Below are 21734 nucleotides of genomic sequence, written 5' to 3' on the forward strand. Positions count from 1 at the left end.
TAAGTAGTGATTTCTTTAGCAACCTACTCCTGTGGGCTTAAATAGCCCCCAACAGGTTGCTCAGGCCAAAGGCCCATTTTAATGTCTTTTTCACAGGATTCTGGCACTCTCCTCATACCAAAATATTTCTGCTGTATATTCAACAGTACCTGCTCCTCAGCCTTTTCTACAAACCTCTTGACATCTTTTCTTCTGTTTGGGCCTCCTTCACAACTCTGCCAGGCTGTACTTACTCAGCAAGTACAGGATCTGATACAGTGTCTGCAGTGCAGAGCTTGAGCCAATTAACTGATTCTCAATAAATTTGTTACAAAAGGACAACTACACATGGTTTCTGAACATAGCTCACAACCAAATTAATAAACATTCACTCCCCAGTGTCTGTGTTCAGTGCTTACAAGAACTGACACAGGATGGTGTGACTGTACCCCAGCTCCAAGTACAAGGGTTAATGGTACCAGATTATCTCCAGTCATCAACTTCAGTGACAAACCAAAAAAACCAAAACAAGTCTCCAGTGACACCAGAAGACTCCCAAGCCCAACAGCTCTCCACTGTAAAGTCTCCAGATCAAGCAACAGTGAAAACCAGGTAGAGAAGATTTTCCCACCTTCTACCCTTCAAAGGGGCAATCATCTCATGCTGCTGACCTGTGTCAGGACACAGGACTGTACCATACTGTACCAGAGCCAAGGACCATCACTTGAAACACTTACCTACCTTAGGCTGCTGATCAGGTCATTCAGAAGCAGGGAGCCGAATCCACCTCAGATTCCAATCATTTAAGAGGTTTGATTTTTCTGGAGTTTTTTGACATAACAACAGAAGTATTGGAGTTTAATGTATCCAGTAGACAGCTTGAAGTTGGATGTCAGTAGTGGTTGCAACTAGTGATCTCTCTGTTTGTGCCTACAAATTCCATTCACTCCCTTTAGTATTTTCAGTTATGCTATAGTGTGATGATCTGGTTTACAAAGCCAAAATCAAACATTTTGAGCTCATTTTCTCACAGGAGAGCTGGAGTTTGCAGCATCAGCTTCAAGTCAACAAATTCTTACAGAGACAGAGCCCAGGAATAAAAATTTGGATTCCCACAAGATATAGCCTGGGTAGCCATGTTGCTCATCTGCCTTTATAGCCACAGAAGCATCCCTCCCAAGTTCCCAAAGTTGCTTTCCACCCAAGCCATTATTTAAACCTTAGAGACCAAGAGCCAAACTACAGCATGATTATTTATTACTCTTTTTGGTAGTACAAAGGCAGCTTTACAAAAATGGCCAGTAGTCACTACCACAGTGAAATTTCTTACAACCTGATTCCCTGTAAAATGAAGCCTGCAGGCAGGCATCCACTGTAAGAGACAAACTGCTCCTCCAAATCACTCAGCACAGACAGATGTCTCAGTACAGCTTGAGCACATTCCAGTGTTGCCCCATAATCTTGATTACTTGTTTCCAGGACATACCCAGGAATTAGAACCTTAAATTGGCTGGAAGTTCTGCCACTGTTGTGGCTACTTAAACTGCTGAGAGTAAATAATTCCTCTTCATTTACAGGAAAAGTAGATCAATGCAGCAAACTGAAGTGATACAGAGGGATGAAGATGCAGTTCAGGACTGCTGACCAGTTAAGGAATAGTCTGTTCATATAAAGTAAGCATTTAGAGAAGCATTTTTGGTATATCATGTTCCTTGTCAAGTGGAACTGCCCCTTTCCCTCTCCCCCATCAAAGCAGTGGAGTGTTGATAGAAAAGGGGAGCCATGCTTGATAATTGATGACATTTTGCAAGAAAATTCAGACTTCTGATCCATAAACCAGAAAGTGAGGTGTCTAACTTAGTCCTTCAGCTGGGAAACTTCATAGAGGTATGCACCAAGCATCTTCACCCCCTGGATGTAGTTGTACCTGCAAAGAAGAGTTTCCTTTAGCAGTGTCTCCACTGAGCTTTATTTCTAGCAGATGCCCTATTTGCAAAGCCACACATCAGTCCCACACACATGACAAACTCTATAGGAATTGCTGCTGCAGGCAACAGGCACTACTGCCCAAACCCCTACATCATCCCTGGCAAGACAGAAACACCACCCCTGGGGGAGCTTAGAGACAAAAATATAAAACTTGCTTCTGGTTTCAAGAGTACCAATGAAGAAATCAAAATTCAGCTACAAACTAGTTACCCAACCAGTCAGGCATTCTCTCCTGGGGAGGATGGCACTTTGAGAATCCAGAGAATTAAACAAAAACAAGAGGTCAGTTCTTGATGTTTTTCATAATAGATGCCAAGACACCCCAGCACAGGAATAGATACTCTCTTACCTATTTAGTTTTTCATTTTGAGAGTGAGCGCCATCATCTGCAGCTCCAACAGGAAGCAGCATGACATTCTTGCCTGTGGCTTCTTGAAAAGTAAGGGTAACAGGAATGCTTCCTCCCTCCCTGGTCAGGTCTGGTTCAACTCCAAACACTAGAAAAGCAATACTCTAGTCAGTTTGAAGTCTATTTTTTCCCACAAACCCTCACTTAAGCTGTCATGTACCCATCTGTACCAGGTGCTGGCCAAATCAGCCAGACTGCAAATGCCACAAAACTGTGGAGCTTCTCCCCACACATGCAGCACTGGAATATTGTCACTGTCAGTTATACAACACTTAATCTGAAGTCCTATCTGTACTTCAACACAAGTTAAAGTTGCTCTACCTGCCAAATACAATCTAGCTAAACTGTTTAAGAGGGGTGCTGTGATCAAACTTCACTGAATTTGGCTTAGCAAGTGATCTGAACCAACACTCTCATCCTTATGCAAGAGCACCACCACATCAACAAACTTGTCCCAGAACAACATTAATGAATTTGATATCCAGTATCTTTCCTTCCTGTACCTCAGATTTCCATTTAAAGGTTGCACATGACATGCTTCCTCACTTAGTGAGCCAAAGTTATTAAACATGAGAGCAGAACACTTAATATTCAGCAAACATGACTTCCTCAGTGTTTTCTGAGGTGCTGAACAAGAATGAAAAACCCACTAACCTGTCTTCATGGCCCTCCTACCAGCCATGTAGTGGGGGTGGTTGAAGTCTGACACCCAGGGTTTTCCACCATGGCCTAAGTACACTTTGAATTTGTTGGGACTCCGCAGCTCCGCAAACTTCTTGTTCAAGTAGTCTTCAACCTGTAAGAAAGATTGAATGATCTTATCTACTGCTAGCATTTGTATGAGCACTGGCAAAGCTCATATTCTAAAAGCTGAGATCCCTTGAACCTTAGGGACTTGCAGATCACTACAACTGTGCAGCAATAATTTTCCTATTGCTCTTATCTTGAATTATTCCAATGATTCTCTGCTCTGAACCAGAATATCTTCTTTAGGCAAATTAACAGTGCATTGTAGAACAATTAGGCAGTATGTCAAACACTGCTGCTCTTGAATATGCATTTCTGGCAGTCCAAGTGCCCCACAATTAGGCTAGCATTTATTCCTAAGCCCTTTTGAGTTCAGAGAAACTGGGTAATCAGACCACTACAGTGCACTGGGGCACCACAGGATTCCCTCAGTTATCTCATGCTGAGGCGCAGTTCAGGGAAGATAGTGGGAAAGCAAATGAACAGAACTGCTTTAGAAAACAGAGAAACTCTTTCCCCAAGGCAAGGTGAACAAAAGTTTAGAGACACTTGTTTGGTTAGCAGCAATCCATCTCAACATACATTCTTTGTGACTTCTTCAGGAGTCATGTTTGGCACAAGCCTGATTGAGAACTTGCCAATCACTTTCCTAGGAATCACAGTCTTGGCACCAGAGGCTGAGAAAGCTCCTTCAATCCCATGGAGAGACAAGGATGGAAATCTCCACCTGTGCATAAGGATCTCTCTCTGCAGAAGCAAAGAGAAAAATGCAAGGTTACATGAAGTTTGACAGAGTTCCTTAAATTAATGATTTCATCAACCTAATAAAGAACTTGCAAGAAATAGTGCTTTTTCCCATGCAGAAATGCCGGTCATTGAAGATCACTCAGAAGCTGTTACTCCCATTAAGCACATATTTTGATAACACAGATGGGCACTGTGCACCTTAAGAGACTCAGCAGTTCTAGTCTGGCTCTCTCCTAGCTCTGGGGAACTTAGGGGACATGACCAGTCTAATTCTGATTAGGACACAAGCAGCATTTATAAGGTGCTCAAGCACAGTTTGTAGGGAACATTGAAAGTTTTAATTCCCACTGCCTCAGGACAGGCAGGTGCCTTCATCACCAAGACACTGCTTAAGTTCACATTTTCTAAAAGCCTCACCACTGCTCAAACAGAGGCTTACAGTGTACTTTTCTTTATATCATCAGCTGTATTAAAAAGCCTGAACTGCAGGCTGATTAAACTGACCATCATTGCCTTCAGGTACATTTCCTGCATTTCCTCTCTGTTACCTTGAGCACAGCTGTTCAGTACATTGGATGCTGAACTCAGTACAGTTGTTGAGTTGCCCTGAGCAGACACAGGTGCAGTGTCTCCAGAATGAGCTTCACTGCAGAAATGCAGGAGACTCAAATTTTGTGTCCATTATGTTAACAAGTTGGTTTTTCTCCAGGTACAACCTGCTTACAATCTTCTCTCAAAGCAAATGTAGCTGTCACAGTTCAAATCTCTTACGCACATTTGCTTCTTATCTGAAAGTTACAGTCATCTTTTCCCAGCCCTAAAGCCCTTCTTGCATGTATGCAGCTTAGAAGTCCCTTAGCTGGAATTTCTGTTGAGCCAAGACTGAACAGCTTCAGTTCAGTATCACAAAGAACATCTTGCCAGCTCCTCCTTATATCCAAGCTATAATTCATCCATTACTTTAAAGGACAGGGCTAAGCAAGGAAGCCTGTTTGCTCCCAGTTGATATAAACCTGAGCATGTAAAGACAAGGCTGAGGATATAAATTGTTACTTATTCCTATTTGAGTTCAGTTTGAAGTCTCCTGACAGTACTAGGACAGAAGACAGACCTGCACATGTAAACTTGCCTTTTACAACACCTGTGTCTGCTTTTTATGACAGGAGATGTATTTACATCTAGGGTTTTAAAATTAGTATGTAATACCTGTACCTTGTAAGAGTCAGTGCTGTTAAAAGCATTCATTTGGAGAGCTCCCAGGGTGCAGATTTAACTTTAGACATGAGTTTATTGAGCTTGAGATTGTTCAATGATTTGGGCTGCCTAGCTCATGATTACAAAACAGTCCTTGTCTGCCAGGTCTAGGAACATGTTCAGCATGCCAGCCTTGAATTCAGCAAAGCTGGGTTTCAATCTCTTTTCTCACCTAAGGAGCAATCATCTCTGAGCAACTGCTTTATTTCTGATAACCCACTGAACTTCCTACAGATGTAGGAAATCAGATGCTTTGTGTAGATTGTCACCTGGCCTCTGGAAAGCTGCCAACATTCTTATCTAGCATTAAGAGAACGGCATTAAAGTTCTGTACAAGTTTCAAATACTATTTATACAGAGTAAGAAGCAAATTCAGAGTTGTTAAACATGGGATAACCTAGAATAAGTTTTCAAGCACCTAGCACTAGTAGTTCCTCTGCAAAGTGTTAAGTATGCAGTCAACCATACAGTAAGCAACATTATCTTCAAGGCATTCTCACCATTTTGAAGATATCAGATGAATCCTCTGCCTAATAAATTACTTAATACACACACATCCACAAGTTGGTTTCTGGCCTCCTACTAACACAGACAGCTTGATCTAGACAGGGCAGGGAACAAGTGCAGCACACCTTTGCATCATGCAGAAGTCTTGTTGCTCCTACATCTTTTGCATATTCTGTCAGGTCAAAATCAATCTTCTCATATAATGCCAGCTCCTCATCAGTAACAGGGGCCACAGCTTCATTAACACCTGGGATGAGGATTTTCCCTTTCTTGTCTACAAGAGAACCTGTAAACAAGAAGCACCTAATATCAGTATTCAACCAGAAGATACAAGATGCCATTGCTGGGAACACTTTCCTTGGGAAACTGAAGTCTGGGCCTTCTGAAAACTCTGCAAATGCAATGAAATTTAGACTTCTATTTTCCAGAGCATGCACCACTGAACGTGGAAGACACTTAAAAGGAGTTGCCTGTATCCAAAATGTACACTTGCTTGCTACTCTATTTAACTCTACTGCTACATTTCACTGGCTGTCTGAAGGTAGGATTCCCAAAGAGTTCAGTATCATACCCACAGCAGAAATTGAGAAGACAGCTGATCTAATTAACATGCAAATTTACAGCAAGGTTTTAGGAAAAGCTAAGAGTAAACAGACAACTTCTTGGCAAGACCTTCACCATGTTTCTGTATCTAAGGCAGTAGTTTTGCATTCCTGGCAAGCACCAATTCACTGGTCACTGCTTTGCTACTGCAAACTCAGTCATGCTTGGATGGTTCCTGCTCCCATTTTAAATGCATTGAGTGAAACCTGTGTTTTCTTACCCATCAGAGCAATGAGATCTGTCATGGCCTCATGGACCGAACCACCATAAACTCCGGAGTGAAGGTCTTTGTCACAGCATTCCACCTGATTGAAGTGAACGAAGATTCAGCACGGAGATTTTGCCATGTAGGGAGGAAACTACAACAGCCAAAGCCCAGCTAGAACTTGATCTGGCCAAGGAGTGTTCCCATCATTTGTTCAAAGCAGAGGGCAGTGTAGTGTCAGGGGATGAGAAAAAGGCAGAGGTATTTAATGTCATCTTTGCCTCAGTCTCCAATATCAAGATCAGTTGTCCTCAGGATGCCCTGCTCCCTGAGCTGGAAGTTGGTGATGGGGAGATGAGGGAAGCCCATGATCCATGAGGACATGGTTAATGACCTGCTATGTTAGCCACCCACAAGTCTATGGGCCCAGATGTGATGCACCCCACCCCAAAGTATTGAGGGAACTGGTAAAAACTTGTCAAACCACTCTCAATCATCTACCAGGAGTTCTGGTTAATTGGAGATATTCCAGCTGACTGGAAAGCACTAATGTGACACCCATCTATAAGAAGGCTGTATGTGGATGATGATATCTATGCTATGAGACAATCCTTCAGTGGAATGCTGGTTTATCTTGCTTCACACATCTGAAAGCTATCCTACCCACCAAGTATCAGATAGAACAGCAAGAGAAGGATGTTTAGACTAATAGGAAAAAGCATTCCACATAAATAGCCAATTTCTTTCCTGGAAAAAGCTACTGACATTAAAAAGTTTGCACTACCACTCTTCTCCTGTGGAAAATTCAGTTTAATAATAATGGATTTGCAGTGCATTTCAGCACTTACCTCTATGAAGTAGTAGCAGATACCTCTCAAACCATAAGTGATACAAGGCTTCTTCTTGCCTAGCCAGTAGTTGTCAGAAATGCAAACATAATCCACATCTTTAAAGAAAGCATCTCGCTGAGCAAAAATCAGTTCATCAAGGCCTTCAGATCCTGATTCTTCCATACCCTCTAGGCAAAACCTAATATTTACTGGAAACTCCTTTGAAATGAAAAACAAGAACAGATTAAGCATGTGAGAACACTTGACTCCTTCACTGATCTGTAATTTTCATCTGTTGCATTCAAAGCAGAAAAATGGACATGGCTAAAATAACTCCAGAGGAATTTGTTAATTATACACAAACTGGTTTCAAGTTTGGATTGTGCTTATGTTGAGGGCACTTACACCACCCTTCATTTGATGGAATTCAAACAAGTATTAAAAACTTGCCCCCCAAACCCTGTAAGCATGGGAACACAGCAGAAATCTGTTGCCAAAGGGAAGCCACCAGGAAAACTAACATAAACCACAGGAATTGCATGCCACAGCAGGAACAGAGCTACCCTGTCTATCCAGTCTAGCACATTCTATATACCTAGATAGCAGCTGAGAACTGGTTATTCCTCTCAAAAGCAATAGGAACTTGTCTTGCAAGATTAAGAAAACACCCTGAGCTATTTGTGATTGCACATTTTCTTTAACAGAAATAAGCAAAGCTCCCAATTTTAGTGCTACTAAGTTAACCTCCTCTTAGAGCTCAGTGGCAGTGAGGCATTAAGCCTTGATAAAGGCCAAAGTAATTTGACATCCTTACATGATAGTGATCTCATTTGATTATTCCCCCTGATCCACATGCTTGCATTTGTATTTTCCTTCCTACATATTTCATTAAACAAAAATTGTTAGAATTGCAACCTAAGCATCTACAGGACTAACTTGTCAGCAAGTCACCTTAACCCTACTAGGAAATCAGGAAATTTACAGGACTGTTGCATCATTCCTCCAATCAGCTGAATAAGCAGGCTTCCCTCACAAGAGTTTGTGGCTCAGATAACATTTATTGTTAGACTCAGCTGTGTGTGAAAAAGCAGAATATGTTTTGGGCACATACCTGGTTAGTTTGTTGATAAGCCTCCAAGGCATTCAGCCAGGCAAGCACTGGACCTTTGTCATCTGTTGATCCTCTCCCATACAACTTTCCTGTAGAAACAAGATAGAAATTAACCAGCGAGGAAAAAATTAGTATGAAGTTTCATCTCTTGCCTAGATGAGAACATTTGGTTTTGGGTAACCCTTTTTTCCCTGCTTAATGAATAATTTCTGATTCTTCATAAGTAGCAGTCTTACATCCTGCTTCACATACCCTTTCAAGTAGGATGGATACAGAACTGCAATAGTTCTCCCACTCAGAGAACTTCCCCACCTCTTCCCTCAGCTGCTCCCTTAATAGAAATTTATTATAACCCAGGAGAAGACACAGTTGCCTTATTTTTCATGATAATACAATTTTCTACAAACATCTCAGTGTATAGAAACAAGTTTTCTGCTTTTTACAGAAATCTATCAAGTATTATCTTCAGTTCAGTAATTCTTTGTTTGAAAAGTAAAAATTCAGTGGCTAGTTACAAATCACTTCTCTGGATTCTCCAGATAAAAGTGGATCTTGCCAGAAAGAAATTTAGTCAAAGATGAGTTCCACAGGCCACAGGGAATTCTGAGAAAATGTAGTACACAGGATCATAGCAGAGGCAGCTATCAGTGCACCTCAGAGCTGTGGCTACATTCTCTCAGTGCTCCACATAACCAGTGACAGAACAGGCCAGACAGCTTGCAAAGGTAAAGAGCCATTGGAGAATGTCTCCTGCATGGCCAGGCTCCACAAAGACAAGCCACAGCCTGAGGCAATTCTAGGTCTTGCTAGGAGATGAGATAACTCAGTTTAGTAACTTGGATTCTGCTGCCTATGAGTAAGTGCCCAAGCAGGAGTACTAGTTGCACAGCTACTCCTTTCTCTGGCAATCATTAATGCTTGTGGAACAAGAGTGGTTAATGTCCTCCAATTGAGCTGACCTTTAACACTGGGAAAGTGAAACAAGAAGCTGTCAGTAGCACCAGCTTTTAATAGAAAATGGAGTTTTAAGTCCTCTTGACTGCTGGCAATGTTGTTTCAACAGGAGATACTGCACCATTTCTTCATCCCCATTTATGGGAGAGGGACAAATTTTGGGGCACTACCTCTGCAAAAGAGCTTCTATAGTACTCATAGTAGAGCAGTTAAACACAAGGCAACCCAGAGAGGCTGCTGTGTCACTCCTATCTCCAGGCTTAAAGAAGTTGTGTTGTGTATTTTTTCTCAGTAATGGTTCAAAATTCCTGCTGTCTGACATGACCTTACAGGCTTCAAGCTGTGAACAAGAAATTAGTTCTAAAAAGCTCTCTGGCAACAAGCTGGCACCATGGAAGGCAGTACTTAAGATTGTGCTGTAGCTACAAGAAAGCAAACATGCAAATTACAGCCTAGACTATCAGAAAAGGAAACAATCCCAGGAGTAGCTGAGATTTTGTAGCTAGACTTTACCATTTCCCCATCTGTACATTTTTACCTCAACAGTATTAAATAAACACCCATACCACTTCTAACTCTCCTTCCCTCTTTCAATCAATAGCACAGCTTTGGAACAATTGAGGAATACCACACTTGTTACAGAAGTGTTCATCAGTTTGTGAAGCCCACTGCTCTTACCATCTCTTTCTACCAGGGTGAAGGGCTCACTGTCCCAGCCATCCTCTAGGGCAGCTGGCTGAACATCCAGGTGACCATACACACACACTGTCTTCTTGCGTGGATCCGTGCCCAGTGTTCCCAGAACAATTGGCGGTAGGGGGATCTCTGATCCATCAGGCAGCTAGAAATAGGAAGGCAGAAGTTTTAATAAAATGTGGAATGCCAGAGTTTTAATCAGATATTTGAATTACCTTAATACTATAGAGGTTATAAAAGTAGAGGCACAGACAGCTAAACAAAACTAATCTACTTCAACCAATTGCCAGGAGCAGGGTGCCAAAGAAGGCCTGGTGGCACCATGCCAGTTAGTTTCCTGACAAGTCCCAGCAACAGTCAAAATGTTCCAAGCCACTTGGAACTGTTAGCTTTAAACTACCAATCCTACATCAGATTTTAGCAGAGCAAGCTGACTGCATGCCAAACTGCTGTATCTAATGCTGACCTAAGCATAAGTGATAAACTCCATTCAATATTGCTTGTCACTGCAATTCATCTGTCCACAGTACAGCTCTCTGGACAGAAATTCCCTGACAGTGGTAAGGCTGGGTGTAACACGTGCCTACACCCAACTAAGACCAGCATAACAGACATATTTCTTTGTACCAGCCTACATTGTTACACTAAGGGCAGGATAGTGCTGATGAACTCAGTTCAAGAGTTGAACTTAGCTTAATCCCTTGGAATACCCCATAAGCAATTATCACAAGCCATTCCCAGTCAGCAAGTATTTCCCTTTCAGTGAACATGTACTTCTACACACTATTCAGCAGATGCAAGATCAGCTTTGACTTTTTGCTTATACGGGTTCCAAGCTCCAGATTTTTATCAAGAGGTGACATGGTCCTTGGCCAGATGCAGCTCTACATGACTAAAGCCCCACTGCAAGAATTTACAGTAATCAACACAACAAATTGCTGTGCAGCAGTAAACCAACTTTGATCTGACAAGTTCAGTTGCTTTACATTGTCCCTCACAGATATGGCAGCAACACATAATACATTGACTAGCTCTCTCTACACTTAATATAAAACACTGAAAGTAACTCTTGCAGATGGGTTAAAGTTCCCTAATAAAGCTATTATGTATAAAACTCTAAAGTCAGTTCTTGCAACCAAAAAGTTACAGTGATGAAAAGAACAACTTTGTTTCTTAATTAACTGAAATGCTTTTGATGGGCTTTTAGGTTGTAGGTAGTAGCAGAGCTAGAATTAACCTCCAGGTTCCCTCCCAAGTCAGCTGTTTTCCTGCTGGAACCTGTAGCTACAAACAAGTGTAATTCAGTTGTCCAAAGCAAAAAACTGCTCAGAAGGTTCCTATAAACATAGATCTCACTCAGCAGTCTTTCACACCAGTTACAAGGACAATCTTCTAAAACTAGTAAACATTCCAGTACAAGGTTTTTAATGCCACTATCCAAATCCTAGTCTCAAAATTTTGGTATGGGCTTTGCTCTGAGGCAGGTAGTGGCTAGGCACTTCAGAGGAGGAGCATCCCAAGTGGGTATTTCCCTAGGCTGAGATTATCATTCTTATAGGCACATACATTTCTCAGGGGAAAAAACAGCAGTCTGGACAGGTAAAAATGAGGAGGGAAGTAATTCTTTTAATGATACTTTTGTATCTAGTAAGGGTGAGATGCAATCCTGTGACAAATGTAACACTTCTAAAAGAGTCCAGAAGTCCTTTGGCAGACTTACTGAAATTTCAGTGAGTATCTTTATAGTCTATGGGTCTAAGTACCAATAGCAGCCTGTTGTTTACATGTCTAACATTTTTGTTTGCAGGTGGTCTATTCATGTTCAGTTCAAAAAGTATTTAAAACACATTTAATACAGTCCAAAATTTAATTCAACATCTTTAATTGGGTCCCAAGGTTTACTATAAACAAAGGTTTTTAACAGAACATTCAGACTGTGTGGCAGCAAAGACATTATCCTACACCCCAACAGGCACTGCCTTTCTGGGCCACCACTGCCCACAGGACCTTTGTGTGGTGATCCCAACCCAGAAGCCCATCAGGCACCAAGCAATTAGTGACCCCCAAAGATAACCTGAATAGCCCAAAGCCTGTGTCATGCTATGCTGCACACACAGCTTCACCTTCTTGCCTGTACTGTGCTGTGCACATCCCTGGACTGTAGGATAAACTAAGCCTTTTCACTGTAACCTGAAGGCAGCTCCCACCAGGCACTGGGGATTCCATCACCTGTTCTTGACTTAATCTAAAAGTGCATCAAGAAATTCTCACACAAAATCCCTTCTGTCAGTGGAACTGAACAGCTTGAATAAATAAAATGGAAAAAAATTTCCATGCATGGGATCTGCACAGTATGTTGGATGCTGGTTGGATGTCTGCTAGATGCTGCACAGCTTGGAGATTCCAGTATCCGCAGGGACATAAGAATGTCTATATTATCATCTTTCTTTACAATGACAAGTCCAATAAACAGCCTTCCAATGGAGTCTAGGTGCCTTTCATACTGGGAACACAAGAAACCAGCACTTCCTCATGCACAACACCTTGTGTCCTAAAGAGATGTTTTTCCTACTAGGCTGCCATGGAGATGCTCACGTACCTTTTGTTTGCCAATATCCATGAGTTTGGTTGTGCCTCCCAGTCGCTCAATCTCCCTGGCAGCAACCTCCATCATGCGCTTGATTTCGCCCCTCTTCTCTGGCCATGCTGACACACTCTGGATTGCCACCCACTCTGCCAGGCGCTGCAGAGATGCAAGAGCTACAGGTTTTACTGCACAACAGGTACCATGCAAATACCACCCCACACCTTGTAATTCACCAAACTGGTTTAAGCCAAGCTCAAACTGAGGCAAATCAGCTCTGTCCTCTGCTCAAAGAAGAACTTGTAACCAATAATGTTACTCTCAAAAAGTTCTCTACAACCTCACTTGCCTACAGCTGTCCCTGCTGCATAGGACAAAGTCTACAGAGACATCAAATAAGCTTAAGAGTATCACAGCTTGTGCCTATTGTGTCCTTTTAGTTCTTTAAGTATCCAGAAGCAGCTAAAGTCCTTTGGGTCTCTCAAAAAGGCCACTTTAGCATTTTCTCCCTGCATGAGTTCAGCAAGAACAACTGGCAGAAGTCAAGCTGAACACTTGGCACAGTTCATGCCTCAGTTCACAGTGCTGTGCCACTGACTCCTTCATTGATGAAAGGGATTACAATACAACCTAAACTAGCAGCAAACTAAACGGCAGGTCAAGCAGCAAAGTACCTCTTTGGAGAGGGCAACCTCTCCCTCTGTACCCCAGCATAAGTTGTTTTATACAAGAAAGCTTTGTTCCAGCCTCATTTATAATACATTTCATCTCCCATCTCCACAGGGAAGAAACTATACACCTAGTTTGGCATTCAGAACCAGTGTCAGCTTCCTGTACTTCTAAATAGGTCACCAGTTGCACTATACACTAATAGATCATTTCCTAATAAATTTACCATGGACATTAAAGTTTTTAAACAGAACTATGCCTAAATTTAAGAAACAGTTTTCTGGCCTGACTCAAATCCCTCACACTTGCTCTCTCCTCTCTCCCAATACTTGACATTATTACTTGGGTATACCATACAGATGGAACAACAAGCTTGAAGCTGACCACATAACTTCTAAAATCCCATAGCTGCCCACGCTGCAGGAAAAAACTCAAGAAAAACTTACCTGAACATAGAGGTCTTGGTGTTCATCAATGTATTTAAAGAGGGTTTCCAGACCAGACATTTTTGGACTAGTTTTCAGAGCAGCGTTGCTGAAGATTCTGTGAGAGAAAAATAATTTAGCTTTTACAGGGTTAAGAAGTGACAGTCAGTAATCAAGAGCCACAGGAGACTTTCACCTTTCAGCTTTTAATGCCACACACCAAGCTGTACTAACATAAAACTTGAGGCCTCTCCCTTTCATGAAATCACGACAGAGAAGTAGCTAAACAAAAGCATATTTAAATTTCAACACCACTCCTTATGCCTCAAAATAACTTTCAAAGTTGAACTGAGCAGTCTTGTCTCTAGAGATGCTTCAATAAAATCATACACTTTACTGCAGACTTGCAGGCAAAATGCTACTCAAGTAAAACGCAACTTCAAAGAGCAGATTTCATTATGAGTTCAACTAATAACATGCCATAGCTCAAATGCTGGTAGCCAGGTCCAAGAAAGCACCACACTTTGTGCTCTGCAGAGGAGGTTAAAAACAGCAGCTGGAAAACTCTGATTTCTTCAGGCTTAAGTCTCAGCCTGCCATTCAGATTTCACAAATAAGGTCAGAATGAAGCCACAGGAACAGAGGCCAGCCCCAGCAGGTCATGAGCAAGTTGTCAGTGACATCACTTCCTTCTTTTGTTTTTATTTCAACTGAAGTTCACATGAGAAAACCCAAGACTCCTTTCCAGTTTACTATCTTCCTTACCAGTCTGAAATCAATATGTAAAAAAATACTGCCCACTAAAGCAAACAAGCTTAAGCTTAACTCTCAAATTAGAGCTAAAGACACAGCACCTCATCTAAGCCAGGAAAACAATGAGCTTTACAAATCCCAGACAGGTTAAGGTTGAAAGGGACACTGGAGGTCAGCTGGTCTAAGATGTGGCCCTACAACACATTACTCAGGACAGTGTCCAGGAGCCTTTTGAGTAACTCCAGAGGAGGCTCCCTGAAGAGTGCCTCTGGAACCCAAGTGCCTGGACTAGGAGGAAGAACTCCAGTGCCCATGTAATAGAAGCATGTTCAGCAGCTCCAGCCACTGTGATTCAGTATTTTGTTGAGTCAGCTTTATGCCAGATCCTTTAAGCCTTTCTTCTGCTTCTACACAGTAGTCACAAGACAGTTGTTAAAACATCTGACTGCTTGTCTTAGGATTTCTTGAGCAGCTGACTACTCTGCATATCTGAAACAAATCCTTTTCAGCTGCAAGTTGCCCCACACAATATACTGCAATACAAGTACCACTCCAAATTTTCTTTCAAGCAAGGTTGTACTAGCACAGATACTGGTGTTTGACATAGAAAAATCCTCTCCCTCACCAGATATAGCATCGATTTAATTTAAAGCATCCATCGAGTTTAAATTTGGATAATTACTTTTAAACACCAATTAGAATAATTCCAAATCACCAGACAGGTAAGCATTCCCTTTAAGAGTCATGAAAGGTGAAAGCTGAACAGTTCAGAAGTACTACATAGACATAATCAAGTTAAAGCAATGCTTCTCACTGAAGCTGGGGATGCATAATGAAACCAGCCTCCTCATAAACAGAGCTCAGGCAGGATTCACATGGAGCTTTTCAGGAAACCAGCACACAGGCATAAGCCAGGGCATCTAACCCTCCCCTTCACTCAACCGGTTTCTAGAGCAACCTCAGGGCTCCAGCTCCACAGCACAGACACAAAACACGAATTACATGGAGGCTGACTTTCTGTCCAACACAAACAAGAGCTGAACTACTTGTTAAGTCAGGGACTACCTTAAATATCACTTAACCATAATTAAATAGTTCTGAAATCACACGGGCATTGATTCACACAAGCCACACTCAAGAGCTGCAAAGAAACCTGCTCCAGAAAGCTTCAAACTACAAAAAGCAAGTATTGGTTACTACACAACAAAAGGCTGGATGTTACTTCCCCCTTCACCTGCAAAATCAGAGTTTGAACTTCCTGTAGGTCCTTCAGGACGGAGAGCTGAAGAGGCTCTACACTTTATCTTTTCACGGGACTACAGAAGTTTCACCCTGAAATAAAACAACCCAATGGGCTATGACTGCACCATTACAACTTTGCCCTCCTTATCCACAGACAACAATAATATCCCAGAGAAGAGCACGGAACCAAGAGGGCTCTGTAGCCACCATCGAGCCCCATGCCCTGGTCGCAGGCTCAGCACTTCGGGCCGAGGCTGACCTAAAGGTTAAACGCGGGTTTCTTTACAGGGTTTTGCAGCACCGAGGCTAACCTGAAGGTTAAACGCGGGTTTCTTTACATGGTTTTGCAGCACCGGGACGAGCTCCCCGCAGCCTCCAGGCCGGTGACAGCCTCGGGACGGGAGGGAAGGAGGCAGGGCACGGCAGGCTCCCTAAGGACAGCGCGGGGAGAGGGCGCACGGGGAGCTAGAGCGGCAGTGAGGAAGGGACAGGAGCGGAGAGGCAGGAGCAGCTTCTCTCCGGGGACAGCCACGGTGCCGCCGCGCCCCAAGGCCGAACAGACCGGGGGACACGGAGCAAGGCCCGGCCCGCCGGCGGAGCCCCACACTCGGCATTCCCGGCTCCTCCCCGCCAGGCCGCGCAGGGGCAGGGACAGAGCCGGCCACGTACGGCGGTGCCGCCGCACGACAGGGACGAGGGATGCCGTTCCCCTGACCCCTCCCGACACTCACCCACGGCAGCCACGCACCCGAGCTCCCACCTGGAGTACAGAAAACACGTACCCCCCACGGCGCCTTAAATACCTCCGCGCCAGCCCCGCCCCATGACACGCGCCGCGCCGTGCCCGCCAATCCGCGGGCAATGAGCGCCTAGGGGGCGGGGCCTGAGCAAAAAGGGGCGGGGCCTCATCGCGGGGCTGCGGCCTGCCGGGGGGCGGCCCTGTGGGGCGGGGCCGGAACCGTAAAGGGGTGTAATAAAGGGGAGTATAGTATATAGGCGAATATAACATGGGGTATAATATAACAGATGGTAGAGACCAATCTGAACAACTGAATTATTCCAGCCAAAGCTGGGAGTATCCTTATGATCTTCCTACATTTGTGGTTTAGATAGGTTTAATAGATTCAGATGTGATTCCTAGAACCAGAATTAATTATAGAATATCCTGCATTGGAATGGATCCACAAGGATCGTCAAAGTCCAACTTCTGGCCCTACACAGCACATCCTCAAAAATCCCACCTGTGCCTGAGAGCACTGTCCCAGCTCTTCTTGAACAGTGTCAGGCTAGTGCTGTGACCACTTCCCTGGGGAGCCTGTGCCAGACCCTAATCCCCAGCGTGAAGTACCTTTTCATAATATCCAACCTAAACCTCCCTTGACACAACTCCAAACCATTCTCTCAGGTCCTGTCACTGGTCACTGGTCACTGGTCACTGTGGTGTCCTGTCAGGTCACCACAAAGAGATCAGTGCCTGCCCCTCCTCTTCCCCTCCCAAGGAGTAAAAGCAATGAGATCTCCCCCTCAGTCTCCTTTTCTCCAGGCTGAACAGACCAAGTGACCTCAGGTGCTCCTCACACGGCTTCCCCTCAAAGCCCTTCACCATCTTCATTGCCCTCCTTTGGACACTCTCTAAAGGCTTAATGTTGTTTTTATATTGTGGCACCCAAAACTGCCCCCAGCATTCGAGGTAAGGCTGCCCCAGCTCAGAGCAGAGCAGGACAGTCCCCTTCCTTGCCTAGCTATCCCTGATGTCCCCAGGACACCCCTGGCCCTTATGGCTTCCAGGGCATTGCTCAGGTACAACTTGCCATCAACCAGGACCTCCAGATCCCCTTCTATGGCACTGCTTTCCAGCATCTCATTTCCTGGCCTATATGTACAACCAGGATGAAATTACATAGCTGGGAGCTCAAGAGAAACAGGAAAAAAGTGAGAAACAGTGGGGCATGCTAGATGGTCTGTGAGCTGCCGTGGGGGAGAGGTGCATCACTTGGGTATTTGGCTGGTGGAGCTGTGTGGGGTGAGGTAAGTGCTGGGGCCTTGCACGAGGCAGGTCTGGCTGCAGGCCATGCTGAGCTGGAGATTCACAGGCTGATGCCAGCCTTGGTTTGTCCCCAGGGATTTATCTGGAGCTGGGGCTGCCCTGGTGGCCCCCAGATACCTGGCCCCTGACTGGGGATGGGATGGGATGGGATGGGATGGGATGGGATGGGATGGGATGGGATGGGATGGGATGGGATGGGCTCTGGCTGCCAGGCTCCCATGGAGAGCTCCTACCAGTCTTGGCAGCCCAGACTCTGAGGAGCCCCCTGACACCTGGCACTGATCTGTGTTGGTGGGAGAGCAGATGGCGAAATGTACCCGAAATGGGCAAATGGAACTTAGAAACTGGAGTAAAGTTTCTATTCACACTTATGTTAGGAAAAATCTTGTCTGGGAGCAACAGGGGGAAAAAAGATTAAAAAATTAACCAAAGGAAAGAGAAACTGCTTCTAAAAAGCAGTTTGTTTCATTTATGAAGGGTATTAAGTGGTATGATACAGGATGATTTCTGGTGACCTATTTTATTCTCATGTTCCTACATGGAAGTAATCTTTGGTGCTTTTTTCCCACTTCCTTAAAAAATTCACAAACCAAAATAGGAATCAAGGACACAAGCTGACAAAAGAAAGGCATTAAAGAAACATTTGTTGTGTGGCAAATACTGTGCACTGTATTATCACAGCTTTCTGCAAGCCTGTATTGATCTAAATCCACAAAGGATTATGTGAAGAACAAACACAAAAACCACGCAGTAACTTACCTGAGGGAAAACAACAACTTTTTTTTGAAAGATAGCAGTCCCAATTATCAGCTTTGAGAGCCTTGTAAATTGTCTTTATGGAAACAGAGTTTTGTTTTACAAGGCTGTTAATTTGGAGGTGAAAATAATGTATGCATACATAAAACCCCTTTGGGAATAGACGAGAAAGAAGGGGAGGGAAAAGACACATTTATCAGAAGTGGTTTAGGGACAGAGGATGACAAAGCAAAGTATAAAGAAAATATAAGGATGCTCATCATTCTCTGGTCCTGACAGAGATAACTAAACATCTAACCTGCTCTATTTCTTTTTTAATATGTTGTCCTTGAAATAGTTTTGTTCTGAAGAAATAATTTGTAGGTACTTGTGCCATTGCTTTTAATCACAGGGATGTAGCATGTATGAGTCAGCTGAAGCAGTAGCAGCAGAGTAAGTGAGGAGCCTGAAACATAAGCACTGGTCTGGGAGAGGACAACTGTGTGAATCAGCTTTTTGGATGGCTTGGACTGAGAGCCTCAGGGCTGTGGGAGGCCAGCAGGAATGCCACTAATAGTGTGGCTGTCCTTTCTGAAAAATTCCATGCAAAATGATGAAAGGGGACAAAAAGTTTCTATGGGCACTACAGTACATGTGCAAAACTCACTCTCACTTCTTTTGAAATTAATTTCAAGTGGCAGTCATGTCCCTGTTTGCAGGTGTTTGCCATCTAAAAATTTCACATTTCTCAATTTTTTTGTCTTTTCTCTTACATGAGATAAAGTCACAATATCTACTTTAGTGCACTTCTGAGCATCATTGAAAGCTGAAATTAGTTGTCTTCAGCCTCTTTATTGTATCTTGCTATTTCCTGCTCTTGCCTGTCTTCCCCTTTCCCCTTTATTTTATACATTTCTGCTTAGGTGATTCTCAAGCCCAACTTTCTAAACATTGCTTGCTATATAAACCATACAACTATGCAATCATGAACTGCTAGACTGAAAGGAAAGATTGTAAATATGGATGTACAGAACAGTGCAGTTTTGTTGGATTTTTTTTGCTTTCCTGCAAACAATAATTTTTGAGCTAGTGACAGCAAATCTAAAGAAGGATGTTTAAGGGAGTCCTCACTGGTTGCTTTAATCCCTTCTAAACTGTGTCCTATTTACATCACAGTCATGTGCATGTGCCTATGTGGACATTTTGACTCCATTAACATTGCTTGCCTTAAGTAAACCCACTTCTGCTGGGTTTGATTTTGTTGACTAAAGGTGAACAGAGCTGCTTATCCCTGGAAATTGCATTGCCACCAGCATTCCAGCAACATTAGCTTTACCTATTACCCCTGGCTTTTCAAAACCAGGCGGCCTCCAAGCCCAAACTCATTTAGAGCATTATCACTAAACCAAAACAAATCAAAGTATCACTTACAATCCAGTCAGTACTTTGGCTTCAGAGGTAACCTTGCCCTGGCCTCCAAAAAGAGCAGGGCTGCTCATGTGAGGTGCTGTAATTGTAGAGTGCTGAATATTTGGGCGTGTTCATGCCCTTTCTAATCTACATATGCATGTGTGCCATGCAGTAATTAATGAGCCTGATCCTCACGAGCTTCTTCCTACCAAATAATTTTTTACTAGGTGATTAATCAAAATACAGGGCAGATTACATTTACCCTAGACTCAACCATGTATAAAATATTGATGTTTACGTGGGAGAGCCCAGTGTGGGGTGTCCATGTACTCAAGTCCCTGGTCAGAACCCAGTTAGAATCTCCATGGCACATCACTGGACTCTGCACTCAGCTTTTGCTGTTGTGAAACACGCACACAGAGGAATACTGCAACTGAGACAAGAACTGAATCAAAATCTAGAATCCTGGTCCTGTGATCCTTCTTCCTGTCTATGCATGGAGCACTAGTGTGAAATGAAACCTGTGTGGCTGAGTAGCCCGAGCAATAGTACATGCTAAAGGAGCCCCCTCCCTTCCTCCTTCTACCCCTTCCCTTCCTCAACCATTTACTTACTGCTCCTTTCGTCATCTTCTGTGTCCTCTTACTATGCTGAACCTGACAAGTGAAGGACTTCTATTCCCTGTGGCTCCATCCAGTCCGGCTCAGGACAGAGACATCTGCACTGTCTTGCATGAGCCCCCACAGAGCTGTGCCACTGTGGAACAGACAGACACACAGAAGGGCTGTGTGCTGCTCTGCCAGGTTGTCTCTCTGGCTTGGTCGCCACAAGCATGAGGAGGTAATTTGCCCTGCAGTGGTGGGTTGGATGCTCAGGAGGCCCAGCACGCTCATAGAACTTCTCCTTCCTCACCAATCCCTACAAACCTCTCCCTGTCCCCAGGCTCCCAGCTCAGTGGTTGACACATCAAACTTTTCTGCATCTCTGGTAGCCCCTGTGTCAATAAGGTTGTCTCATTTTCTCATAAAAAATCAGCTTGCTGCAACTATAGATCCTCCAGTATCTTAACAAAGTACCAAAACATTCTGGATTACTCAGCCTTCAGCAGTCACTAATTGCTTAACTAAGTCAGTTCAGGACACCATAGATCTTGAAATCTTTCATCCTAGGCCCTAGATTTATCTGCAAACCATGACAGCATGAAGTAGAATACAAGGGTGCACTGCTGGATTTGCTCCTTTTTTCTGGCTTTACATAAGATGTTTTTGCCCTTCCCCAGAAGTGCCATTTTGTTGAGTCTGTACACTATATTGCAACCTGTGTTTTCCATGTCCTTTTCTCAGCATGCCCCAGTGACACGTTGGCAATGTCACTGTCAAAAACATCAAAATCAACCTGTCTAGAGGGCTGGAGAGATTCCCTCAAAATTAGAGAGAGTGGCAAAGAGCCAACAAAAAAAAACCCCAGCCTTCCCCCCATTTAAATTCAATGTGCAAATTGCTCAAATATCAATGTGCTTTTGGCAGCATTCTCCCCTAACATTGTCCAGGAACAGGCAGCCTATTATGGGGATCTTGTGCTCAGAGAGGGCAGGTACTGTTCCCACTTCTGATTTTGAGGCACTGATTAAAGAATTATGTGAGAGGCTGTTAGTAAATTGCTCTTTTCCAGCAGAGGACTGGCTTGCAAACTGCAGAGCCAACATATCTTGGAAAGTTATTGAATGGGCATGCCAAAGATTTCTTGTTTGCTGAAGTGTTAGTCCAGCAGTGCCAGTGCTCCAAAAGGAGTGAAAACCACACCTACATCCCTTTGTTCATTGTCTATTCCTCTGCCTG

The 21734-nt window shown here is 43.6% G+C and overlaps 1 protein-coding gene across 3 annotated transcripts; it reads right to left on the reverse strand.

Moving 5' to 3' along the window:
* Positions 1-1219: 1219 nt before the first annotated feature.
* Positions 1220-16456, reverse strand: CNDP2 (carnosine dipeptidase 2). 3 transcript variants are annotated; one of them, XM_059469557.1, is made up of 12 exons: positions 16436-16456; positions 13731-13827; positions 12631-12774; positions 10014-10176; positions 8382-8470; positions 7289-7489; positions 6456-6540; positions 5758-5918; positions 3707-3871; positions 3032-3173; positions 2318-2465; positions 1220-1906 (listed from the first exon to the last, which is right to left on the reverse strand). In XM_059469557.1, exons 2-12 carry the CDS (start codon positions 13788-13790, stop codon positions 1837-1839), a joined length of 1428 nt encoding a protein of 475 aa, XP_059325540.1. In that variant the 5' UTR covers positions 13791-13827; positions 16436-16456; the 3' UTR covers positions 1220-1836. The 3 variants fall into 3 exon arrangements, with proteins under 3 accessions (XP_059325540.1, XP_059325532.1, XP_059325549.1); XM_059469549.1 differs by lacking the exon at positions 16436-16456 and adding an exon at positions 16016-16085; XM_059469566.1 differs by lacking the exon at positions 16436-16456 and adding an exon at positions 15697-15797.
* Positions 16457-21734: the final 5278 nt, after the last annotated feature.

Source organism: Ammospiza nelsoni, chromosome 1, assembly GCF_027579445.1.
Source record: "Ammospiza nelsoni isolate bAmmNel1 chromosome 1, bAmmNel1.pri, whole genome shotgun sequence".
Taxonomy (NCBI): Eukaryota; Metazoa; Chordata; class Aves; order Passeriformes; family Passerellidae; genus Ammospiza; species Ammospiza nelsoni.

Coding starts and splice junctions, on each gene's coding strand:
- CNDP2 (XM_059469557.1), bottom strand. CDS start 13,790: ATGTCTGGTCTGGAAACCCTCTTTAAATACATTGATGAACACCAAGAC. Junction 5,919..6,455: donor AGATCTCATTGCTCTGATGG/GTAAGAAAACAC, acceptor TCTTGTTTACAG/GTTCTCTTGTAGACAAGAAA. Junction 2,466..3,031: donor TAGGAGGGCCATGAAGACAG/GTTAGTGGGTTT, acceptor TTGCTTTTCTAG/TGTTTGGAGTTGAACCAGAC.